This window comes from Argopecten irradians, chromosome 7, assembly GCF_041381155.1.
Source record: "Argopecten irradians isolate NY chromosome 7, Ai_NY, whole genome shotgun sequence".
In the NCBI taxonomy this organism is placed as follows: domain Eukaryota; kingdom Metazoa; phylum Mollusca; class Bivalvia; order Pectinida; family Pectinidae; genus Argopecten; species Argopecten irradians.
In genome coordinates, this window is record NC_091140.1 from 28,516,909 (window position 1) to 28,541,410 (window position 24,502).

Consider the following 24,502-nt stretch of genomic DNA (forward strand, 5'->3'; position numbering starts at 1 on the left):
AGTGTATTAGCTGTGTGTGTTAATTCTGCTGGTCATTTAGGCTGACCACTTGGAACATCTGTGGACAGTGACCAGTATTGACTATATACAGGACATTAAATTAGATCGGAATCCAGCAGCCAGGTAAATATATGTTATCTTTGAAGCATAAGAGACATTAGGGAGTCAGAAAACGCATTTTCATTAGTGGTCAAGTGGTCATTTGGTTTGTAAAATGTCTTGCATTCTACTGGTCATACAGGAAATAATGTTCCAAAGGGCACCAGTTAGTCTGGATAAATCTATGTCATATATAAATAGCCTGTTCAGTGTCACAATAACCATTTATATTCAGTTACTATGACAGTCAGTTATTAATTTACAGCTGGATTGTTGAAATAGTGTAGCCCATTTAATGGTTTTTGGATGTGTATGCAGGGATTGTGCAGCTTCATTTTGCTGGGGAGAAAGTGGTGGTGGGGGGGGGGGGGGGGGGGGGGGGGGGCTAATGTGGCTAATGGTCATTGATGTCCTGTGGCTGGAAGTTAATTAGGCACATGTTTAATGGTCATTAATTAACTAAAGGATGAAGTGACACAAAATGCAGGTTAGAATCAGTATTCAGAGGAGCAGGTTACTGTGAAATAAAAGTCAAGTGAGAATTTTATAGTTAAGTGGATGTATTTTGGATCAGTTTATAATAATTAAGGGGGCAAGAGTTGCCATCTTTAATTGACCACAGGTTTTCTTAAGAAGGTTAATCATGACATACTGCCTGATGGTCAGACTGACCACTAGATTTGATGTGACTGACCACCTCACATATATACCTATAGGTGTAAATTAGATTGATCATCTGATAATGTCTATTTGATGGTGGAGGTCAAAGAGGGTATGGTCAGCTCTCATTGCCTGTTGACCATTACTATGTAATATAGTGTACTATTAGCTGGACATGCAAACTTCTTCACACCAGCTTGACCAAACATAGCCCCCTCCCACTCTGTACAGACAGTTTGATCTATACATCAAAGCTTGTATGTATAGTCTTGACCAGTGTCAGATGGTCTTATTATCACTGGGTAATGGTCAGTTAGTGGTCAACATGTGGTCCTAGTTTGTAATATACAGACCAAACAATTTCTGTTTGTTTCTGAAACTTTTCCTCATCCCAAGGACAGTCTAAATTGTTTGTAGGTTATGTATTGACCTACATGTTACTTGTGTGGATTCTAGGTCACCTTAAGAAATCCTCGATGTTATACAACAAACAACAGCTAAAATATTTCTTTTAAAAAAATGATGCAATGTTTCTCACGTTCGTAAAGAATTTGGTAGAAAGTTGAGAAGTTCCTGAAGTACACATGAAGGGCAGAAAACATACTTTTCAAGTATCCACAGAAAAATTAAAAAAGAAATTTGATCAGCAAGAATTTATTTATTCCAGGGAACATATGATATTTAATTTGATTAAAAAACTGCAATGTTGCTTTCTTTGAGAATTTTGGTGAAGAGTTGAGAAGTTCCTTAAGTACAAAAAGACAGCAAAAGGAAACTTGAACAGTAAAAATTATTTTAATTTGAGGTTTCAAATGATATTTAATTTGATAATTGTTTTGGAAAATAAATTAAATTTTGTCCCGAGTGTCCAGTGATGGCCATCCTTAGACAAATGACCAGTATTATTTACATAATTATTGTCGGACAGGACTTCCGTGATTTACGAGATCAGTACATGTGGAGAACCAATCTGATTCTGGCCCTTCCTCAGTAAACATGTGATAAATAAATTCTCTGACATGTTTGTGAACAGAGGGATGTATAATTTTTCAAGGTCAAAGGTCATAATCCCAACTAGCGTCACGTTTTAAAAAGCATGGTCAATTTTCAATTGTTCTTTTGAAGTCTTTCACCTTTTTTAATGAGACGATTATTCTTAAGATTCGTGCAAACAGGCATCAATCAATAAAATAACCTTTGATTGGGGGTCAAATTGGGTCAGGGCCAAAATCTGATCACAAATAATATAAAGATGTTTGGTTTCTGTGTTTATGGTGGTAGACTGCAGGGCCCCGAGATAATGGTGACAATATCTTTGTGTTTTTGCTCATCATACTTTTAATGTTTACCTCTCGCAGGTGTAAAATTGTCGATATCGCTGATATCGCCACCGTACAGGTGTCACAGACTCACATCAACACCTTAAGCTGCTACTTTAGGGTCAGTTCATTTTATGGGAGTTTTAGGCGATACTGATCAGCAATCTCCACCTTGATCCTGATGTATTGGGTCGTACCTATATTCTTACCTGCCCGTACAGGTGTGTAACGAGTTTTGACCAGGAAGGGATCATCATACATTTTATACACTGACAGGCTGGCAATATTAGATACTTTGAATGTAATTGGTTGGGATGGCAGGTAAATTATATGGATTAAAGCAGGATTTGGATAATGCTGATGTATTTGACCATTAGCATTCCCACATTTGGTTTAGAAGTACAGGATATCTTTTCGATGTTAAAATTCTAACATGTTTGTGCTGAAGGTGGTAATTTATGTCCGTAAATATAGACCTGAACTTGCCAACACCTGTGTGTAGATTGTAAACAAAGAGGCATTGACCCCACAAACCTTTATATCATAGATCCTGGACATCAACTTAACACTATCCCCTTGTGTGCCTAATTATAACTGTACTATACCCACACCTGCAAAAAAAAAAATTCAAAAAAATATCAATCATTTGAATCTTACATAGCATGCTTGTGGTAAAATCTAAAATTTTCAAAAATACATCACCCTGAACTTTCAAATGAAATGTTTTTACTCAAACATCCCAATTTATCATCTCCCCAATAAGACTGGCCACCTGTCTCTAAAAGATTCAAACAAGGGGGAGATTACTTTGCTGAGAGGGTCTGGTTACCTCTGCAGCATGAAAGGAGAGGGGAGGGGGGGTCACATAATGTTAACCATGTCTGTTGCTCTCTGTCCCAATTCTTGTCCGGTGAAGACAGAGGGATTTATGCATTACCGACATCATTAGTCTGTCAGATACTGTACAAGTATCAAAGAAGCATTTAACTCAATGAACTTCCTTCTATAGTAGTTATTTTTTACCTGAAATTGCTTAAATTTTGATATAATTCACCCCAGCTCTACCCAGTGGGCGACATGCCATGACCATTGCACGATCTCCATGTATATTGGAATTATCTTAAATGTGTTTCAGTGTATCAGACCTTACATTTAATGGCTTCTGGCTCTGGCATAATGACAAGCTGGTGTAAAACCAGATTAGGTATACATCTACACATTTTATTACTTCTTCCTTAAGGAAATGTTTTATAGTTGTGTCTAGGTATCAGAATAAGGAAACGCTGCTTAATTTTGTGCATGTAGATTTAACCACTGGCAGGTCTTTTGAGGCGATTATTTGGTATTTTAAGACCACATGTGGTAGGTGACTATGCTGTTGTAGGCATATCTTCATGTAGAATTCTTCTGTGCTATCAGTAGTGGTGTTATATGCAGCAAGCTGTAGTTGGAATCACTTTAATTATAAATGTAACTTTGGTACATCTTGGCCCGGAGACATACCCCAAAATCTACCCCATAACAGAGTACCAAATGCGAAAACTGATGATGCTGAAGGGAGAGGTGTGGAAGAAGTTAGTTTTGAATGAAAAAAAAAGATTTAAAAGCAAAATTATTGAGAAGAAAGAATTAGAGATTGCAAGCTGATTTAAGTCACCACATATGATCATGCAATGAGGAACACATGAAGGGACAATTCTTAAACATTTATAATATTATACTCACTCAAGGCAGCTGCTTTTCATTAAAAGGACATATTGGATTTGCTTAAGTGTCATCTCCAGAGTTTTAGGCCTTATACTGAACACCAGAAGGTTATAGATATTGTGACATGAAAATTAATCCATTGTTGAAATTATTGATACGATACTGGTAGCCAGGTAAGTTTTTACCTGTGATTGAGGACAAGACAGGTGAGATAATAGTCAATAAACTAAAAAATGCTGTCAGTCATTAATCATTCCAAAGGTAAATAGATCCTATTTCAAGTCAGTTACAGATTTAGAGTTGATAAGGTGTGTCAAATTAGATCATATTTATAATGTAACATAATGGACGTAGGATTTGTGAATTGGACAGAAATCGGGTAGATATAATGTATAAAGGATAGATAACAGTTTGATATGGTAACATAATGGAAATCTTCAGAAATTAAAAATGAATAAGTGAATACGATATGGGGAAATGAGATTTTGTTGAAATTGTAACACAAGGGAAGTCTTCACAGATTGAAGACATTTAGGTGATTATATTATATTGGTACTGAAATAAGATTATGTTTGTAACATCACGGAAAGCTTCACAAATTCAGGTAGTCTATGTATATTTACATTATCCAGATGTGATCACTAAGATGAAATTTCATAGCATTAGCAAATTGGAATCTTGCATTCAACATTTTCATATTGATTCGTGAATATGGGATGGAATTTGATGCCTTTTAGAAGATCTTTTGTCTTAAATTCCAGGTGAATATTAGATTAAATGATAGCAGAGAAATCATGTGAACAGTAGATATCTTATCAAATGATATGTCAGATATATTTGAATGTATTGTTTTATTACAGATTCTCACTGTATTTAGTTATATCTATGTCCGGGTGGCTGGTTGCCAGCCATGCACGTTCCGTTCATAATCGTAATCGTTGTAAAGTTACGGGATCAAAGTCGCGATTGGTGTTAGGTGATATTAGACATACCTGCTGAACTATGGGTCATTTTAGACTGAAGCTTGAAGGGTCGTTGGACAATCGCTTATCATAGATCAGATACAAATTGTACATAAACAGTGGCTTGTGTATTGATGAATATCTGTTAAAAAGAATATTTAAATGAGATAAGAAGTTTTGTATGATACACATGTCAAATGTTCATCCAACAGTAGCTGATTACCTGATATTTCTGGTCCACTATTCTTAATTAGAAAAATATTTAGATCCTGCCCTCCCCTCAGGTGTAAAATGAGACAGACTCAACAGGTTTGTTGAATAGTAAAGGTTAGTCTAATATGAAATATCAGGGGATGGGAGGTTAGATTTTTTACCAGGTGATCCGTCACCTTTCAAATCAATAGCACTGGCCGTGATTAACATTAGCACAGAGAATGTAGAAGACTAAAATTTAATTATAGTTAATTTAGTCAGAGGATGGCGAGAGAAAAACATTACGGGATTAAAGATTCGTAGTTATCGAAGGAGATGATATTTTCTGACCATATGGATAGCATGACCATCTTACAGTTGATTGTCGGCAACATTCACTCGAGAAAAACAAGTAAGATTTTAAAATGTGTTATTAACTAGGCTTTTAATTGTGTCAATTAAGGAATGTGAATTTCATGTTGTATTTCAAAATGGGTCATAGATTTCAATGTATGGAGTATACATATCATATGTGAACTGACCTGTTGAACTTGATTCCACATATATATGAATATGATTTGGTCTTGTGACATCATGATGTTTGATAATGTATCAATTTGAAATGCACAATTTAACATCGGGTGATAATTCTGCATTAAAAATGTTTGTATTGAAATCTTGAAATTAATTTTCATGGATTAGCAAATACTAGTTTTTATACATTCAATGCTGCAGTAAATTAACATGCCTTGAAATTATTGTCTATTTGACATTAATTAGTATTCATTAATTACATCAATCAATCAGAAAGTTGATCACACGGTTTTCTATTTCCTCATTCTCATCAAAATATGTATTATATCTTATTTCAAACTCAGGTTTCCGATCTACATAGTTATCTATTCATGTTGAAATGATTTCAATAGACTTATTTCTTTTCCTATATTAATAGGATTTATAGCTATATTGCAGGTTTTCAAGAAACTATTTTCATATGTACCTTTGCATACCTATGAAATCAACATCATAGCCGACGGACTGTACGGATATAATGTATCTATATCATTGGTCTTCATCTCGTCCGCCTAAAATTCCATGTTTGATAGGGGGAAAAATGAAAAACATGTGTTTTCTGAATATAACTATATCAGTATACTTGACTTTTGCAATTAGTTCACGATAAAATCGAAACATTATTTTTTGTGTTTTATATCAATGAAGAAAGCATTAATATCCCTGGGACTGGGGTTTTGCCAGATTCAGTATACAAAAGTACACCACACTCTAGATATAGATCTATCCATGTAAGCACAATGGATTCCAATTTTTGGTTGCGGTATCATGACATTTTTCAACTGTCGCACCCAGCCCTCCAGTAGGACTCTTTTAGTCATATGTAGGGAGAAAATATTGCTTTTAACGATTCAAATAATTCATAGAAAAATTGAGTAGAAGCTTTTAAGACAAAAAAAAAATAAAGGAAATTTCTTTGCTTTTATAATGTAATTGTAGATGTAATTCATGCTTGTAAATTGACGAAAATTGTTTTGTTGATAAAAAAGTTGTTATCCCTAAATGTTTCCGCAATGTTGTGGTCGGAAGATGGTTAATGTAGATCTTATAGCAGTTACATGTTTATAATGTCCTGATAGTTGTTGTGTGGTTTTCTTGCATAAACAGGGAGGAATATATATGATAACACAGGTGTGTTCTGATCACAGGTAAAAATCTTTTCTCTTACGATAGGTATACAGGTATGTGTTAAAAATGATAGATCACAGGTAAAAATTACATCTCTTAATGGGTGATGAGTATACAGGTGTATGTATAGAAAGTGATAAATTATAGGTAAATATGACAGCCCTAATATCCTGGTCACCCTATAACAGTTTAATAGGATGATCCCAAACTTTGATGTGGCTTCCTCTACTCTGAAACTAAGGGTGAATGATTCTACAATTTTTGCTCAATAATTTGAACGAGTCGTATGATGCAACACATTTGCATTTTCCTATGTTAAGCGACAGCCGCCTAGCGTTTAGGAAAATAAGAAATAGAATTCCTTTCTTGCACGTTTACCTGCTGCAAATCCAGTTTAATGGTTATGATATGTAACTTGTTTAAGACAGCTATGAAGAGAGAGGATTGAACGGCACAGGTAGATTGGGGAGAGTTGAGCAGGAGATAGTGGGTGGGGACTTCAAACCTGGTGATTACACTCGGGACATTGTTGATAAACAGTGATAGTGGACCCTTCACACCAACTTGTACCGTGTCATAACGTCTCGCAATCCAGTCGCCGTTTGATGTCCAGCTTTGATAACCCTCATTCCGAAATTGGAAATTTTAAATTGTCAATTTCTGGCGGTTAATGTATTCTTATTGGATGTATACCACAGGAAATGTTGGCCGTTGGTCAAAATCAATGAAGACGGTTTGAAAACTGGACGGGAAATGCGTCATTGTTTGCATTTATCGGTCTCCAGATTACACCATAACAAATGTATCGCAGTATCTGGTGGAGGGCAACGATAGAATTCAGCTGGTCAATTGAACACGGTGGCCAGCGCAAAGTCATCAACGGAGTTGACCTAATGCATTAGATTCTCTGGTCCACATACAGACAAGTGTCCACTCTCACCTGAATTTGTCGGGAGAATCACTTTCCAGCTTTTGTTTGGGGATTTAAATATTGGAACATTTTTGTGAGTTTTATCCTTGGCAAATATTATCCTAGCTTTAGTTGACTTTTGTTGGTGTTCGTGTTTAGCGCTGCTCTATGACCAGGTGTTATAGTGGTCACCATGCAAACTCGGACAGGAAATTGTGGATTTAAGGGTGGAGTGGCCTTTCTACAAATTCAGACATATTGACTATATTAAGGATATGAAACTTAGATGAGATTTATCGCATTGCATTACAAGTGCTTTCAACAGCACTGAAGATTTCTGAGATTGTACCCCGAGTTAAGACCGAGCAAGGTGTGTGTATAGTAAAAGGAGACAACCAACCAGAGACATCATGTTATTGAACTACGGTGTGACATTAGTTAAATAGGGCTGGGAATATTTTCTCAGTCAAGCAGGATATATACTGTGAAAGCTTATTTCTTACAACGAAGCAGTGAGTGACTGTCTGTTATTGATATTTGACATCGCCATAGTCAAACATATTTTGACTAGGAAAAGTTCTATGTAAATGTAATTCTGTGACAAATTATTGACTGGTGCTATACGAAATGACTAGCCAGCCTGTCTAAATGCGAGTTTATGCAGGTTGTGTTACATCAGCAGGAGGATTTATATACATTGTTTACATCATCTCCGAGTTCAGGTGAGGACGCTGCTACAAATTTACATGGGGACAAACCAGACACAATTACCTTCCTTTGTACATGTAAACAATCATAAACAAACTTGCAGCCACCACCAATTATTTTTTTCTTCTGTGGAAACTAGCAGATTGTCAGTCTTAAGTAAACATGTTTTTGTCACCAAAGAAAGCATTTAAATGTCAAATAGTATTAAAAATTGTATGATAAAAAATTGGGAGTCGACATCATAACTGTAGTCAAAGTGTTGAAAAAAGATCGTCAAGGCCAGATGATTAAAATTTGCACTAGCTTTACAAACCTTAATTCCGATCAAAAGAGCATTTCAATAAACATCCTCAAAGTTCCTTCTGTATTCATATCTTGAAGCTCTTTATATATATAAATAACAATAACATTGAAGCTCTTTATGTATATAAATAACAATAACATTGAAGCTCTTTATATATATAAATAACAATAACATTGAAGCTCTTTATATATATAAATAACAATAACATATGTCTACAAAGCAATTTTGCACTGAAATAATCCTCATATATTGTAACAAAACTTTTTTACCACATTTTCTTTTCAAGAATTGTTAAGTGCCATCAAGTATGTCAACTGCGTCATTTCAAATTTCAGGATAAAGAATTAGAGATATTTTTCCATGGATTCGATCATTGGCTTATGAAGTTGAAATTGCCTTTAACAATAGTTCAACTTGAAGTGAGCTTTTACGAATACATTAATACTACCAAGGAAATGAGAGAGAATAAGCTTAGAGACAGGTACTTTCCTCATGCAGAAATAATATTTTACCTTCTACATAGTCATCAAGAACATGTATGGTCTCCTTAGGTGCAGGGATGAAGAACAGATGTTTCTGAAGCTATATATCCATACTTGATATCTTTTACTATAAAAGATTTTACTCACATTCAAATGACACTGTTAACAGATCTGGACCACTGTGTTACCAAATGTAAATGAGAAATACCTTGTTCAAAATGAAATGCAGGTCAACCACATCCGCCATCAAAGGTTAGAAGATATATAGAATTAATCAATTAATGTTACATTAGTAGTGAATCTAGCTTTCTTACCTGACATATTCTAAGGGAGTACCTGACCTCCTTGACAAGTTTGGAAGAGATTCAGAGCCCCCTGACATTTTATTTCCCCATACTTAATGAGGTGGTTCACCTTGCGACCCACCACAACAATGACTAGAAACCTGTCAAAGTGGACAACAGTTGATGTGAAAGTCGTAATAACAAATTCTACATGGACAACTATGGGTAAGAAACCTGCCAAAGTGATTCTCAAGTCACAAAAGATGTATTGAAAACCTCCATGTCATGGAATCTCTATAAGGGATGACAAACAAACCACATGTGAATATCAAATTGTACTACTGTCAAAAACAAGTGTACTGGTCACTATTTACCTATGGACTAACGACCTGTCGACTTTCTTACCTGAAGACAAAGATAAAGTACAAGGTGTACCATCACTTCGACTTTAAATGATCCCTTTGAACAATTTCCTTTTTACATGTGTGTGTATACACAACCAGTTTTTCGGTGTGATCCTTTATAGATTTACTTGATAGATTCACTCTTGATGTCAGAAGTTGATGTCAAAGTCGTGGACGTCCATTAGTACGTTGTTATCACTGGACATGGCCTGATCAAATGGCTGGTCGTTTATACATGTTGAGGATAAGGTGACTGTCTTCACTTTCACAGCATGTCATTCTGTCTCCACCTACACTGTCCAGGCAATTCTCACGTAAAGTTCACTGCCCGAAATTACAAAAACACTAACTGTCCAGTGACGCGGCCAATCAACAATTAAGATTTGAAATGGAGACAGGAGGCGACTTTCAATGAAACAAACAAAAAGATCAAATATTGTCCTACATATCCGTGTACAGTGAACCACGCATGGTGACACAAAGTGTTGGTGGTCCGAGGGCAAACAATCAGGGTTCATCAGAGGTTTGAAAACCTCAGTTCATCAGCTCCTCCCTAGATATTGAATCTTTTTCTGAACATTTCATCCATGACTTAATTTGTTACAGTCACACTTGTGTTTACAAAAACTGCCTCTTTGCACGCGTGTCAAATTAGCCAATGAAATGTTCCATTCACAGTCAGCGATTTCCACCATAAACAAATGACTATACATGGAATGTAGGGGACCTATTTTTCACTATTTAGATAGAAATACAAACAATGTCAACTTTGCCATATTTCTGGTGATTATATATGGGTATAGGACTACCGAGGGCAAACAAAGCGGAATCAAATGGCAAACATTCGTTTTTTCCCCACTCTTTTTCTCAACACAACTGACCCATGACACTTAAATCGTCAACCCCATTCATTCATGCCTATTTTTGTATTTTGTGAATGAAAGCGTTTTATCAATGGATTCGGGACATAAACATTAAAAGGAAGCCCTCCAATTGGCCCAAACAAGATAATGGTCCAATCTCGATTTCCCATTAGACAGATAGAGTCCTAATTACCCTATCTGTTACAGAGGTAACAAACCGATTTACGACGGTTCCACAAAGTTCAATTGGTATGGTCATGCGAAGCACCTATTTTGTGAAACATAAGTTGGGTACGTTGGTCCTATCTATACACCTAATGCTGGATAAATATTAAGATAATGTGTAAAATGTACCCCTGGGTGCTTGAAATGAATACACTGATCTACTTACCCCTTTTTTAGTAGCTGGGGTGTTCACTCTCATTATTGCACACTTGTTCAGGGTATTCAACCTCCTGCAAAGACAAAAAATGACATATCATTAAAAGTGAATCAAAGCCATTTTAAAATCTGATACACTTGAACCATGCTTGTCTAATTCAGATTAATTTAACTAATCAATGGTCTTGACTGATTTACGAGTAGACTGGGTTCATATATGTCTCACATCTGATTAACAGTTAGGTTCATTAAAGGATGTGACAGCTGGTACTGGAGGAAACCAGAGTTCTCGGAGAAACAAACACAGCGGTACAAGTAACCGCAAGCAACTAGCTGCCCCAACTGAGTTTCGAACTAGCAATTCACAACACAGAAGCTAGTATAGTTGAAAGTATGTGTCGCAACATTGGGCACCTCAAACACTCACAGCGACGCTCAATCTCTATATATTGATATAGTGATCTGCAAACATAATACAATTAATTAAAAGTGCAAATATAATGAATAAACTATTTCAAACTTAAATGAGCTACTTCGATTCAAACCTTTGGTAGTATTTCCACACTCCTATACTGTACACAGATATGTTGTACACATCTATAAAGCCATCCATTGGTATCCACCCCAACTGTTTCAGCTGTTCCATTATCATAACGTTAGATTAATAAACTCAAAAATATCCTTTAAGGTTCACCAAACAATAGAACAAATATATCTCCGTAGTGTACAAGTATTTCCTTCAGAATGACAAAACGACCTCTAATAGGTCTCCTAAAGGTATAATGTCACATTTGATATGTCACAGGTATATCTCAACTATATAAATATTCACAAAAAAATTAACACAATTTATATGCGCAGTGCACTAAATTAACATACATATTGACAGTTTAATGGAAATGTACTGCTGTGTACCATCAAGTGCTTAAAATGTGCTGGGGCATTAACGCACTTTAATTATTACAATTATAAATTTAACTCCAAGAATAAAGTTAAAATAAACGTTCCTCAAGGACCTACTTTAATACATTAACCTGCACAGCAAAGATCTTGCATTATATGATAGAGTGCATTTAAAGTATATGATTTTACAATAGACTTCTTAAAGATATCAATCATTAGCAAATAAAAGTTCAAATAAAGAATCAAATTTGGAATAATTTTGTATGCTATTTATTACAATAAATAGTTTTAAACCTTCGTTTTTCAGCCTATTCCATATTTGTCTATCACTATAATTACAGAATATTTTAATTATCAATGAAATTTTGGAATGAAAAAAAAAAATCTTGTAAAATTTGTAACACCTATTAGCTGCATTTGTATAGAACCATACATTAACAAACATTAAACTAAAAATGTCAAGATCTCTTTCCTATAAATTGAAGATAAATTATCTGATTTATTTTTAATTGTTTTAAAATGTTATCAAAACAATTTAAACATAAATTTACATATCCAATTGAAACAACATTAATTTTCCTATTACCATGACCTTATACATGTAGTTATATCAAGTAACTTTAGGGCAATTAATTGAATAATCAAATTGAGTAAAAATAAACCTTCATAAATTACATATGGACACACACATATATTAAACTGAAATTAAATTCTACAAAATATTTTTTCCTAAATCTGAATTAATATTAGTCTTAATTTTTTTAATAATGTATAAATAAAATATAGCTATCAAGTGTTCACATAGGTTAATTACATTAGAAAAGAAACATATGTTTGTAACTGGAACCATAATATTTTCACCATCATCATACAAATTACCCCTTGACCACTGGTCATCAGAATTAAACTTACAGGTTAACACATGATACCAGTATATCCAACATGTTGATATGTCTTTTCTCCTTCTCCATATCTCACTATGAACCAGTCCTGTATATATAGGTATAATATGTTGTGACCCAACACCTTCACATCTAACTGTAGATTACAATTATACCATCTGTTGAGCTCTCTATAAAAACCCAAGCTGGTAGAAATATCCTTATAACATGTCACAAATGAGATGATTTATCAAGAAGACTAAATATCCTCTCCACTCCATATGCCAGTGTTGTTTCAAACCCTAGATACAAGTTTGTGATCATAAGCTGCTTTGGTCAGTTCCCATGTCCAGTCCCACTCTGGCCACTCTAATTGACCATATAGATAGTCACCAGGTATCTCATTTTTTACCTGAGCCAGGTGAAACAAAACTTGTCTATCAACTCACAATAGAGTGTGGGTACACATCATTAGGGCCATTGTTTAGGTGTGATAGGGCTTTGTGTGGCCCTTAGGGGACGGGCCTAATCCCTGGGAGATTAATGTAACCCTTTGAACCTTAACAAAGGTAACTCAAACTGTACAGTTTTACAGGTAAAATATGTAGCTTCACACCTAAGCATTCAACTGGTCAAGCAGGTAGGACCCTTGTAAATCTTTCGCCATTGGACAAGGGGTTAAAATTCACAGCACATCAAAAGACTGGTATATGATGACCATCATGAAATCCAATCTGTTTGTATACACTCACCTGATGGGAAGGTCCAAACTGACCTCACACCTTTAGGACCATACTCGTTACAGGTAACACAAACAAGCCTAACACCTTCATATATCACTGATAGATATGTACCTATATCTCTAATTATGCAGATGGTTAAATATACAGACTAAGAGATTAATTTACCAATCAAGGCTTCATGTATGTATTTATAATATTCCTAATTAAATTATCCAAGTTAATTCAAATTCTGTCTTAATTAAGCAAATCCTTCTATTTATAGAAATAATCTGTGAAGCCCTACATGATTCTTGGTCAAATATGTTCAAACAAAGAATATTTAAAAAATAGGAATCAATTCAAGGATATATAAATAAATTAAAGTTAAAAATAAAATCATTAAGAGTAAGAATCAAGTATATAAATATGGCTATAAAACTAATTAAATTAATTAATTTCAATACTTATACATTTAAAAAACAAAACAATTGAAGAAGTTTTTACTTATATTCCTTTTTTTGTATTCATTAATTCATATAAACATTTAAACCCTATACTTTTATGGAGAGATCTTTACATAGGTATTACTTGTTGTATATATAATTGACATAAAATTTTGTTGAAATTGAAAACCCTACCTTTGTAGAAACAAGAAATTTCAATGCTGACATCGTGGCTACAAATCTACACCTTCCATACCATGGAAGCTTAAGGTAATGACAATATTTCTACTACAGGTAAATATTTACAATCAAAATAACATTGTAGCCAATGAACTTAATGAAACGTACAGAGACCACCTATGCAGATATACACTTACCGAGACCATGGTGACCTACTCAAGCTTCACAGTGACAATGATTACTACATCCTCTGATTTTACACAAATATGACTCGCCAGTGTGGTCGTCAGTGATTCAGCATGGACAAAAATAACAAATTCCCAGAGAGTGTATATAAGATATATTCGTGATTAGCAGTTTCCGATTTCTCTCTTCTCCCTATAATCGAGAGACAGGCTCCCCTTAACAGTACCTAGAACCACTAATAATCATTGCGTGCGAGGAAATCACCAAATATTCACTAATATGCACTGAATAACATATAATTTACATACAAATAATACTCCTCAAGGTTTGGTCTACGATATTGAATAACTATGACTGATTTGTGTAATGACGATGCAGTATTATATTGCTCTGTTATCGTACAGGAAATATATTGTTCTTTCGTAGAATTTTGATTGATGTGTGGTTTTTTGGTGATTTTATTAACAGTTTTGTGTGATTTTTGCCTGTATTGATTTCTATAGGGCTTTAAAATCTAAAACCAGGTGACTCATGCAGAAAATAGTGAAGGTTAATTATCACTGAACCAGTTAATGATTCATCTTTATTCAAAGAGACTTAAATCAAAATTGATTTAAATCGTTCAAATATTCAAAAGTTACTAAATTTAAAGGCACCTATATTATAAACATATGGTAATTTCACTTTTACAACAGAAAATACAGTGACAACATATAAGTAAATTTATAACTTTATTTTGAATAAAGAATTGAAATTTTTGTTTAAATCAATTAGGTCTCATAAAAAATGATGAAAAATTTTGATAAGTCAGTTGCCATAGCAACAGGGCTCTGGCACTTGTAGAAAATGTCAACCCCATTACTGAAACTCTAGCTAAGGAGTCACTATCAGATTGGGTTACCATGGCAATCCATCATCCACACAACACCGGATATTATTTATGAAAATGAAAGGAAATATTGGTGTTGATACCCTCCCAGTTCTGATAACCTGCCAGTTATATACAGGAGTTAACCTATGTAAATCATCCACATAATCACTGTGAGCTACAGGTCCTTATATATATACAACAACTGCACCCTCCCTCCTCCACAAAACCCCAAGTTATTGATAAGATTTCTAATAATGTACTAGATTATCTCCCCATAGTTTAAAACTTAGAATCAGACATGTCATTGAGACAAAAATAATCCTGCCAAATTTTAGTTTGAACATTCTAGAGACTGGGGGTCTGATTTAGGCTCTACCTTTAATGTTAATCATCTTCAGTATTTCATTTATCATCGATTAGATTTTGTTAACTGCATGGGTAAGTATATACAAATCAAGGACAATTAAGTGGATCGAGAGAGAAGTCAGAGTACCAGGATTAAAACCACCAACCTATGGCACATTTAAATGCCTGTGTGTCACATATAACCAGGAACTTGCAATCCAGAAGTAGTGATCAAGGGCTGGTGATCAAATATCAGACACATTAACCACTCAGCCACAGCAGTCTAGGATTTGTCTGTCCTGATACAGATATGCTCAGACAATAATACCTACCTCACTATATAGAGAGACCATCATGACAATATACTATTTGACCACTTTAACCGGGGAGACAAATCGGGAAACACTTAACGTGTATAATTTTAAAACTAGCTGACCCATTGTAGGATTTATAAATCTTTCTTCTTACTAATCATTCTAAACATCTGTCTGGAATATCCATAAATACTGTATTTCACAGAAATCGTAAAATGTTTACCCCTTTTCACGAGTTCACTATGAGTAACAATGTCAAGTAAATTAAGAAGGTTTTTTTGAGTTTCACCACAAATATGTCTGATTTAGCTGTAAGGACTGAATTATGTCATTATATGTTCAAAACCACATCAGGGGAGGTAACCCTCAACCACAAATGTTTTCATTTATTGTTACAATTTCTAAAAAGATTTTAAAATCTATACAAACTTAACATACCCACTGTGAGTATCAGGTGACTCAGGTAAAATTTTCCCTCCAACGTGAGGTGTTTCTTCCTTTGATGCGCAAAACAGAATAAAAACTAAATCCTACAAATTTCCTTAAGGAATATTTGTCAACAAACTTCTGCGGTGTGCAGCCTATGAATATACACACACGCAGGCCGAAAAAACACACCAGTTACATGATCCTGAAAGCCATTTCGCGCCCAATTAAACAAGGAAAATATAACCTCTCATTGTCAAAACAGAAATTCTAATTCAAGTCTGAATGATTTTTATTTGGAAATGGTGATAGCCAATCTGATTGCAGATAACATGATATTATCACGAGGGATCCGAATATGTACCCGAAGCCACTCCTGTTACACCTATTGAAACGAACACACGACACAGTATATACCGAGACATAATATTGTCAACATGGCAGTTGACACTCCCCTAAGTAGGTCAACGAGGGGTGTAAAATACCATTAGGACCAGAAAGTATAAAAATATAAAGAGGTTTCAACTGCATGTGGTACCATCCAATCTTGCATTTAAATAGCCTTAAATTGCACCTAGTTGATTTACTGGAATCATTAGCATTTTAACCCAAGTCAGCATTTAATGGAGTTTTTGCATGGTTTCAATTGCATTTGAAAGCCATATCTAGATTCAAAGAGAGTAGCATAATAATTTATATAGATGCATTGACACTTAATACCTACATATAACTAAAATAGTTTCATGGTTTTTCTCCAAAAACTCTGGCCTTAATTTCTTACACACGAAACTTGAAACAACGGTTGGTGTTCACAAAATGCCAAAAAATTAATCTAAATCAAGATCATGACTACGAAACCCTTAAAATATGGATGCTATTCTTAGAAAGTGATTTCCCCCTATAAATACTTACATATCACAATTTGTCTCATAAAAATCTGTTTAATGTCAAAAATTTGCAAAGAAAGGCTTTGTTTCCATCAAGCTGATTTTGGCTTATTGAATTGCGTGGACTGCAATCTGATGAGCTTTGTATTCAGGGTGAATTTATCGATGAGAACAATTATTCATTGACAAATGTTGAATCATTCAGAAATTTGTTTTATATACAGTCATTAAAGAAACTATTGTATAAAGCTTAAAAAGAACTCAAAAGTTTACTGTTGTCGCACACATCACCAAATATGGACATTGCTCAATTAAACAAGACTTCCGGCAATATTCTCAAATGAAAGCAATTACTTTTAGATTGAAGGTGTGTCCCAATTTCTAACTGATTGCCTTAACACAATGCTTGTCTATTATGCCAAGGTTATTTTCTTATTGTAAACTTCTTATATGGTTTATCAGAATAAATCAAACATTTTTTCAGAAGACACTATTTAAAAAAAACTTTTTTTTGTGATAACTTGGTCATGATCGAAACCTCTGAAAATTTAGGGAAAAAAAGGTTTTAAAACCTCTTGAATGAAATGTCTCTCATATAGTTTTTAAATTAAGTTTGGTGTTTTTCAAGGCAGAGTGATATGACCCTTGTTGTCGATAGAGAATGTTTGCGAGGGGAAAATACCTAATAATTTTTTTTTACAAATCCTTGGTATCACAGTGACAACCATTCAGAAAACTTTGAGAGATATGTGTATTTCTGTTTTTCCGCAAAACCAATGTTTGTGGTGTAATATTATAGAGAATAGGAGTAACTATGGCAAGAAATACTTCCCTTTAATTTATTTAGTAAATAATGATATAAAATGATTGAGGCCAAATCCAGCTTCTAGTATTATACTCAACAATTGTATTGCTAACCTAGATCTAACCGAGATCTACTTTATTAAGTGCAACTAATTTACCATCAACTTTTGAAACCACAACTAACCATATCTGATCACATTTGTAATATTCCTGCGAGCCTTGAAGAGATTTGATTGGCTGATTGAAGAGTTCTGTCACTGTGTGGTTTGAAGATCATGCAGCCAAGGTAAAACCTGTTGATATCTTATCTGGCACAATCTCTGTGTTAACAACTTACCTAACGAGAGGCTGTAGGGATTCCTTCTCCAAAAAGTCATGCTCTTTCTCCACTGAAGCAATATTCACTGGAAAATGGCCATCTACAAACACAAAGATAAAAGAGTTAAAATTATCATAATGAGACAACAAGATTTGATTAATGAATATATGAAACAAAATTTATGATTTTACACATATTTCAGAGAATGTCTGAATCATTGTCTTATGCAGATTTAGCAGTAAAATGATCTGGATCAGATTCAACCAAAATGGGTTATGAGGTGTTGAAATATCTAAACCTTTGACAGGGAATTCAAAGCTATGTAACCCATGTACTTATATAATTCATCAGCATTACCACATACATAACACAAACATCTACCTATGAATGAGTGGTCTCAATTCATAATAATTTTTTACCCAAGTCTGTAAACATTCAAAACATCTCCTCCCATCCATTATGAACTTTCCCTGCATATATTAATCTTACGCTGAGAAGAACACGCCTCTTTGTGATTTGATAAATTAAACCTACAGACAACTTGGCAAATAACCTGCTAAGCTAATTCTCTGCTCATCCTAAAAGATTTTATAAACATTTATAAAAGTTCTAGACATGTTTTACTGTGATATACCATCCATCACTTGAATACTCCCACTGTATTTTGAATGGGTTCCATTTCAGTAAATTTCAATGCTCATTCATTTTAAATATTTATGAATCAAAATGTTAAGACTCATTATGTATTTAATTCTGTGATGATATTGTGACTCAGATTTCAGCCCTGTCATATTCTTATGGTTTTTAGTTTGCTATATTTAATCATTATTTACATAGAGTAATCCTGAAAGATATCTGACACAGCTGATATTGTAGGTATATCGTTGGTGCCCTGAAGAAATTTGTTCCAATTCACAAGTTGACCGACTTCTAGAAGCAGCAAATTTACTGCATATAGCTAATTCACATTGAAATATGTTACAAAGTCCAAATAAAATAGCTGGTAAATACTACCTTCAGTTTTGTGTAAGTAATAGTTTAAGACCTTAACAAAATAAAATTTACTTAATTTGTATTCAGTTTTAATCAGTATTTCCTGAAGATTCTAATGAAAACAAGTCAAAACAAGAAATTGAATTAAATAAAATTTTGTTCACCTTTCTATATCTGCAAACTTTGTAAGCTGGATGAAGAAACTGAAAGTTTCTAAGACATATTTCCAATGAAGTTTTTCAAACAAAATACTAAGCAAAACAGAATGCAATAATGGAGAACCTTGTAGAACAGTTCTACCAATCAACATCCACTCATTGCACATAAACAATATGAATAGCACCAGTTCTCAAACATAAAATCAGACGTTCTTGTGCATTCAACGCCCTCAGCAAAACAAATTTCAATATCTGAGTCGAACAGTTCTATCAATGCACTTCTAATTGGACAAAAACAATATGTAATAATAGCACCAGTTCTTGAACATAAAATTGTACAGTCTCGCACGTTCATTGCCCTCAACACGAAATGACAAGTTGCTAGGTATTCTGACATCGTGTTAGAAGTATGTCTAAAAATAAAATCCTGAAGTGATACCAGGGGTGTTGACATGTACAGGGTGGAGTGCCTACAGATCCTAAAGTAAAGACGGTTAATCCTCGGGTCATCCACTGATGCCTCACCTATCTACTACGTCCATCTAAGGCTTAGAAATAAGTAGATAATGAATTCAAATACAGCTATAATCCCTAATATAATCTCCGGTTTTGCGTAATAATGGATGTATATTCCTTAAATGGGTTATATTTTTTGTCAATGTAAATACATCCATCAAAAATGGTTTTTTGAAATTGGTTGGCAATTTCGAAAATGGCTGAATCTTTTGATCACTGGGAGTTTAAAGTGAGTGACTTCAAAGAGATAGCCATAGATTCCATGGATTAAATGTAAGAATAAAAGTAAACTAATCAAGGAACTGGTCTGCTTAGAATTAATTCTCTTTAAAAGTACTGTATCATACAGGTGACCTCATCAATTTGACCTGATTCAAAGTACTGTGTATACTGTTGATCCTTACAAATTTTTACCATATATCAGGTAAGCTAATTCAAATCTTTGTTAACTCAAAAGAATTAAAATACTTGATCCTATCCATAATGCTTTGTGCCATTAGACTTCTATATACATATGTATTGCATCTGATTTTTCATGTTGATTGATCTTCTTTAACATGGAAATTTAGTCGAGTGAATTATCTCCCTTTATATGAATTATCTCCCTTCCTGTAGGTTTTACTGCAGTATTATTGTTGTTATTCAGAAACAAAAATGAACAGTGTGAATTATCTCTATTTACCTATAGAATTTTGTTTTTCATATCATTTTCTTCAAAGTCTGTACAGTGAATTATCCCCCCTTTCAAAAGAAAGTTCACTGCACCAAAATTGTGCTTAAACTGGATGAACTCTATGTATTTAGGTCAGATTTATATTGTTCATTGTTAAATATATGAATTTATTTTCCATTAAACCTTCAAGCATTAAAACTGGATAAGTTTTTAAATATTCTAGTATCAAATGCCACCCATCCACACCCCATATCTAGGACAACTTGCTTTTATGTCGGGGCTTAAAATAGCTATATTGTATCTCTCAATATTTCCCCATATCATTTATTTCATACACAGATCAGATAAAAAATAAAATTCTTTCAACATATAGATCTACTTTGATAACTTATTCTGAATATCACATCCTGGTAAAGTGATGTACCACAGTATGTATTTTATTGTCATTAAAATCGTGACACTTGTATCATACAGAGTTATTGTAACATAATTTCTATCCAGATGATAAAGTTCATATACATTACTGTCATAAAATATAAATAAAGATATAATTGTTATGCAAAGCATACAATGTTAATGTATAGGTTCAATGTGTGTAACAATACTTTCATTTAGCTATTACAAGTGTTCCCACAAGAAATAAGTTTTAAAACAGAGGTCCATTAATTATAAAATACCTAATAGGTGTTATTACTTACATTTAATTACTATTTCCAAAATCTTGATTTCTGTACAGTTAAGCTGTCTAACATATATAGCAAACCAAACTACATGCTTACTCTTCTCTTCATGTTTGATAGTTAATTTTTCACAATTCTTTTCATCTTTTCGATTAAATTTTCCAAGCTGGTGACCTATCATAGATGTCTTCAAATTTACAAATAATCACTTCAAATACAAGATTGGAACAAAGAATATAGGTTAAACTTGACAAATTGTCGGTTTATCACATTACAAGTAATATTTCTCTTCTCAGGATTTAAAACTTTAACCTAAATCTAACAACAATAGCCAAACCTTAATTACCCATAAACATCCACTTTTTGTCATTTATTACTTAAATCTTCTTCACAATAGTTTATAGGTGTTGTATTTGATCTCTTCTACAACCAATATCACTTTCGTTGTTTGCAAACTAAGACTTTTGTATAATATAGTTAAAAGGCGTTATATCCTATCTGTTAGCCCCAATGACCAGACATTGGAATTTGATTCTGACCTTGTAACGGCAATGTAACATGCAAAGTGATAGTAAAATCCTTTAAATTCACACCGTATCAAAGTCGTTGGCTGACACATGAAAAGGCGTAAAATGTAACCAGATCATCATCCAATTCAAACTTAATACCTACACAAAATACTGATTTCCCAGCATTCATACATAGAAATCCCCATCTTATCTGATATATAACTGTCACAAATAACACATTCACCCAAAATTTTTATAATGGACTGGTTTAATCTTTGATTTAGAAGAGTCTAAATGTGTCTTCAGAGGTGAATGAGTTCAAAAGTCAATGAATTTTTCGCTACAAAAATGTTGGCGACAGATATCTTTGGATAGCAAGTGCATTTTATTTGTAAAGCTACAGAATTTACTTTTGTGATCTCAACATCACTCCTGCCTCCACAAGATCAATATGATTTTAAATTACTCACCCTCATACATTTGGGCATATTGCGGAAAACCAGCCTCCTTTAGCCATCTGCATGCTTGCACGGCTTCAATTTCTGTAAAACATGACAAAAACACAATTTTCACTAATAATACTGCACATCAATCCCGAAAGACTTTAACCCTGGAACAATATGGAAATAATGAACTTAATCAAACCTAATTACATTAGTAATGTTAGGCATATAAAGAGATGAGTTGATGCTGATTCTATGATGGCTGACATTGTATCCCAGGGCAAGCAGGACAGTCTGTTGCTGCCATTGACATGGAGATGAGACACAATGACCCATATAAATGACACAAAGGTTTATTGTTTTTTTGTATCAACCCCCCCCCCTCACCCCACTCAATTTTGTAATATCTAATGCTACTTCAATCAGATGGTTAAAAAATGATCACAGAAACTAATCATAATGAAAGAGACTTGAAAGTTCACTAAGTCTATCATTATATTCTTTATTTCTCTAAAAAAATCAAACCCATCAATTATATTAATTCCATTGATTCTCTATTTTTTTTTAATGTCAAATACATTGAACACTGACATACACAAAAATTGCAAAATCATGTTTGACTGAAACTAAGATATGTGATTATGATTTTAGTTGCTCGAAAAGCATAGCATATAATAAGAATTCAGATACACTAGTGTCTGAAAGTCCTTTTCAGAAGTTGCAGGTTAATCAAACAGTACTTCTGAAATCGTACAAATATTCCAGCCTTATTTTGCCATTTAAAAACCCGCGAATATATTTATAACGAGTGTTGCGTACCTGGGAACGAGTTTTGATACCTGTACATACAACTATCAGTATACACACAATGTAGGCTAAGCTAACACAGCATTCCTCTACATTGGCAACACGGCTAGTCACAAAACATGTCCTTTTTACGCCAAATCTTAGCGTGGGATCAAGATTCGACATTTAATTCGCCACACTGACAGAATTTCAAAATAAAACCGATATTAATAGACAATCACTGTAGGTAAATTTCCCGAATATGTCTATCTTATCACGTATTTAACATACACTTAGATGGAATATATATTGCAGCATTAAGTTTTATGATCGAATATTAATTTTTAAAATACTGGACCAGACACCATGCTTGATAAGAGCGTATATATATTCAAAATGATTATGAGATATAAGATGATATCTTGGAGATTTGATTTAGGAAAGATACATTAAAACCATCGACTAACCACCTGCTTCATAAGACTCCCTCAAACAGGTAATTCCAAAACAACTCAACCTTTCTGTGTAGACCCTTGGCTACAAAGGTCATTGTTTAACTTCCCTTTGCGTGGTCTTTACAGGACTTGTCTGTAACACCAAAACACTTCTTAATATCTAGTAACCATGAAATAGGTACATACCCGGTACTTAGATTTTAAGTCATGGCACATTTTGGTAAATATTATTTGAATATGAATTGTAAGACAAGTGGAATTACTCAATTGTCTTATGATGTGCCAATATTTCTGGTCACTTAATGTAGAACTGCCTTTCTTACCTTGAGCACGAATCTCGCGGCATTTTCCTAAACAGCCAACTTTAGCAAACATATTTCCACTACACTTATGGCATGTGGTGCTGCCATTACACTTTGCCGGCGAATTTTTGCCGAATGAAAATTTCAGATGAAGACAATCGGAAATCAATTTTACAGATGTCATTTTCGTAAACTCCATTTAGACTGAATGTGACAGTTTAGTGAATATCCTCATATCTAAAATAATACCCAATGGTTTTGTTTTTATATAGCACACTTTGGAGGCCTGAAGTTCCTGAGAAAAACATTGTCTCACACTTTGTAATTATCGCTCGACACCACAAGTCATCAGAAATGGCAATGAACTTTTCCTAGTCAAAATATGTTTGACTATGGCGATGTCAAATATCAATAACAGACAGTCACTCACTGCTTCGTTGTAAGAAATAAGCTTTGGTGATACGTATAAACAAAGTAAGAACTAATCTAACGAAAATAATTAAATAAATTGAATAAATATAGCGGCGTAACGATTACATTAGAAAAAAAATATGAGATTGTTGTTCTCTTCGTTAGTATAGCATATCAATTAATAAGATTCATGGAAATCATCAAGATAAGAGTGAAACAAATTCTGATTGATCTCAATCAGTTGTTAATAGCAGTTAAGTCGCTGTGAAATTCCATTATGCCACATGTCAAGGGATTCCAGGACAAAAAATTTATAAAT

At 33.9% G+C, this 24,502-nt stretch overlaps 1 protein-coding gene across 1 annotated transcript; it reads right to left on the reverse strand.

Moving 5' to 3' along the window:
- Positions 1 to 9,064: 9,064 nt before the first annotated feature.
- LOC138328051 (rho GTPase-activating protein 7-like) lies at positions 9,065 to 24,221 on the reverse strand. The gene is made up of 4 exons (XM_069274648.1): positions 23,794 to 24,221; positions 22,257 to 22,328; positions 18,276 to 18,357; positions 9,065 to 11,050 (listed from the first exon to the last, which is right to left on the reverse strand). Exons 1-4 carry the CDS (start codon positions 23,969 to 23,971, stop codon positions 10,927 to 10,929), a joined length of 456 nt encoding a protein of 151 aa, XP_069130749.1. The 5' UTR covers positions 23,972 to 24,221; the 3' UTR covers positions 9,065 to 10,926.
- Positions 24,222 to 24,502: the final 281 nt, after the last annotated feature.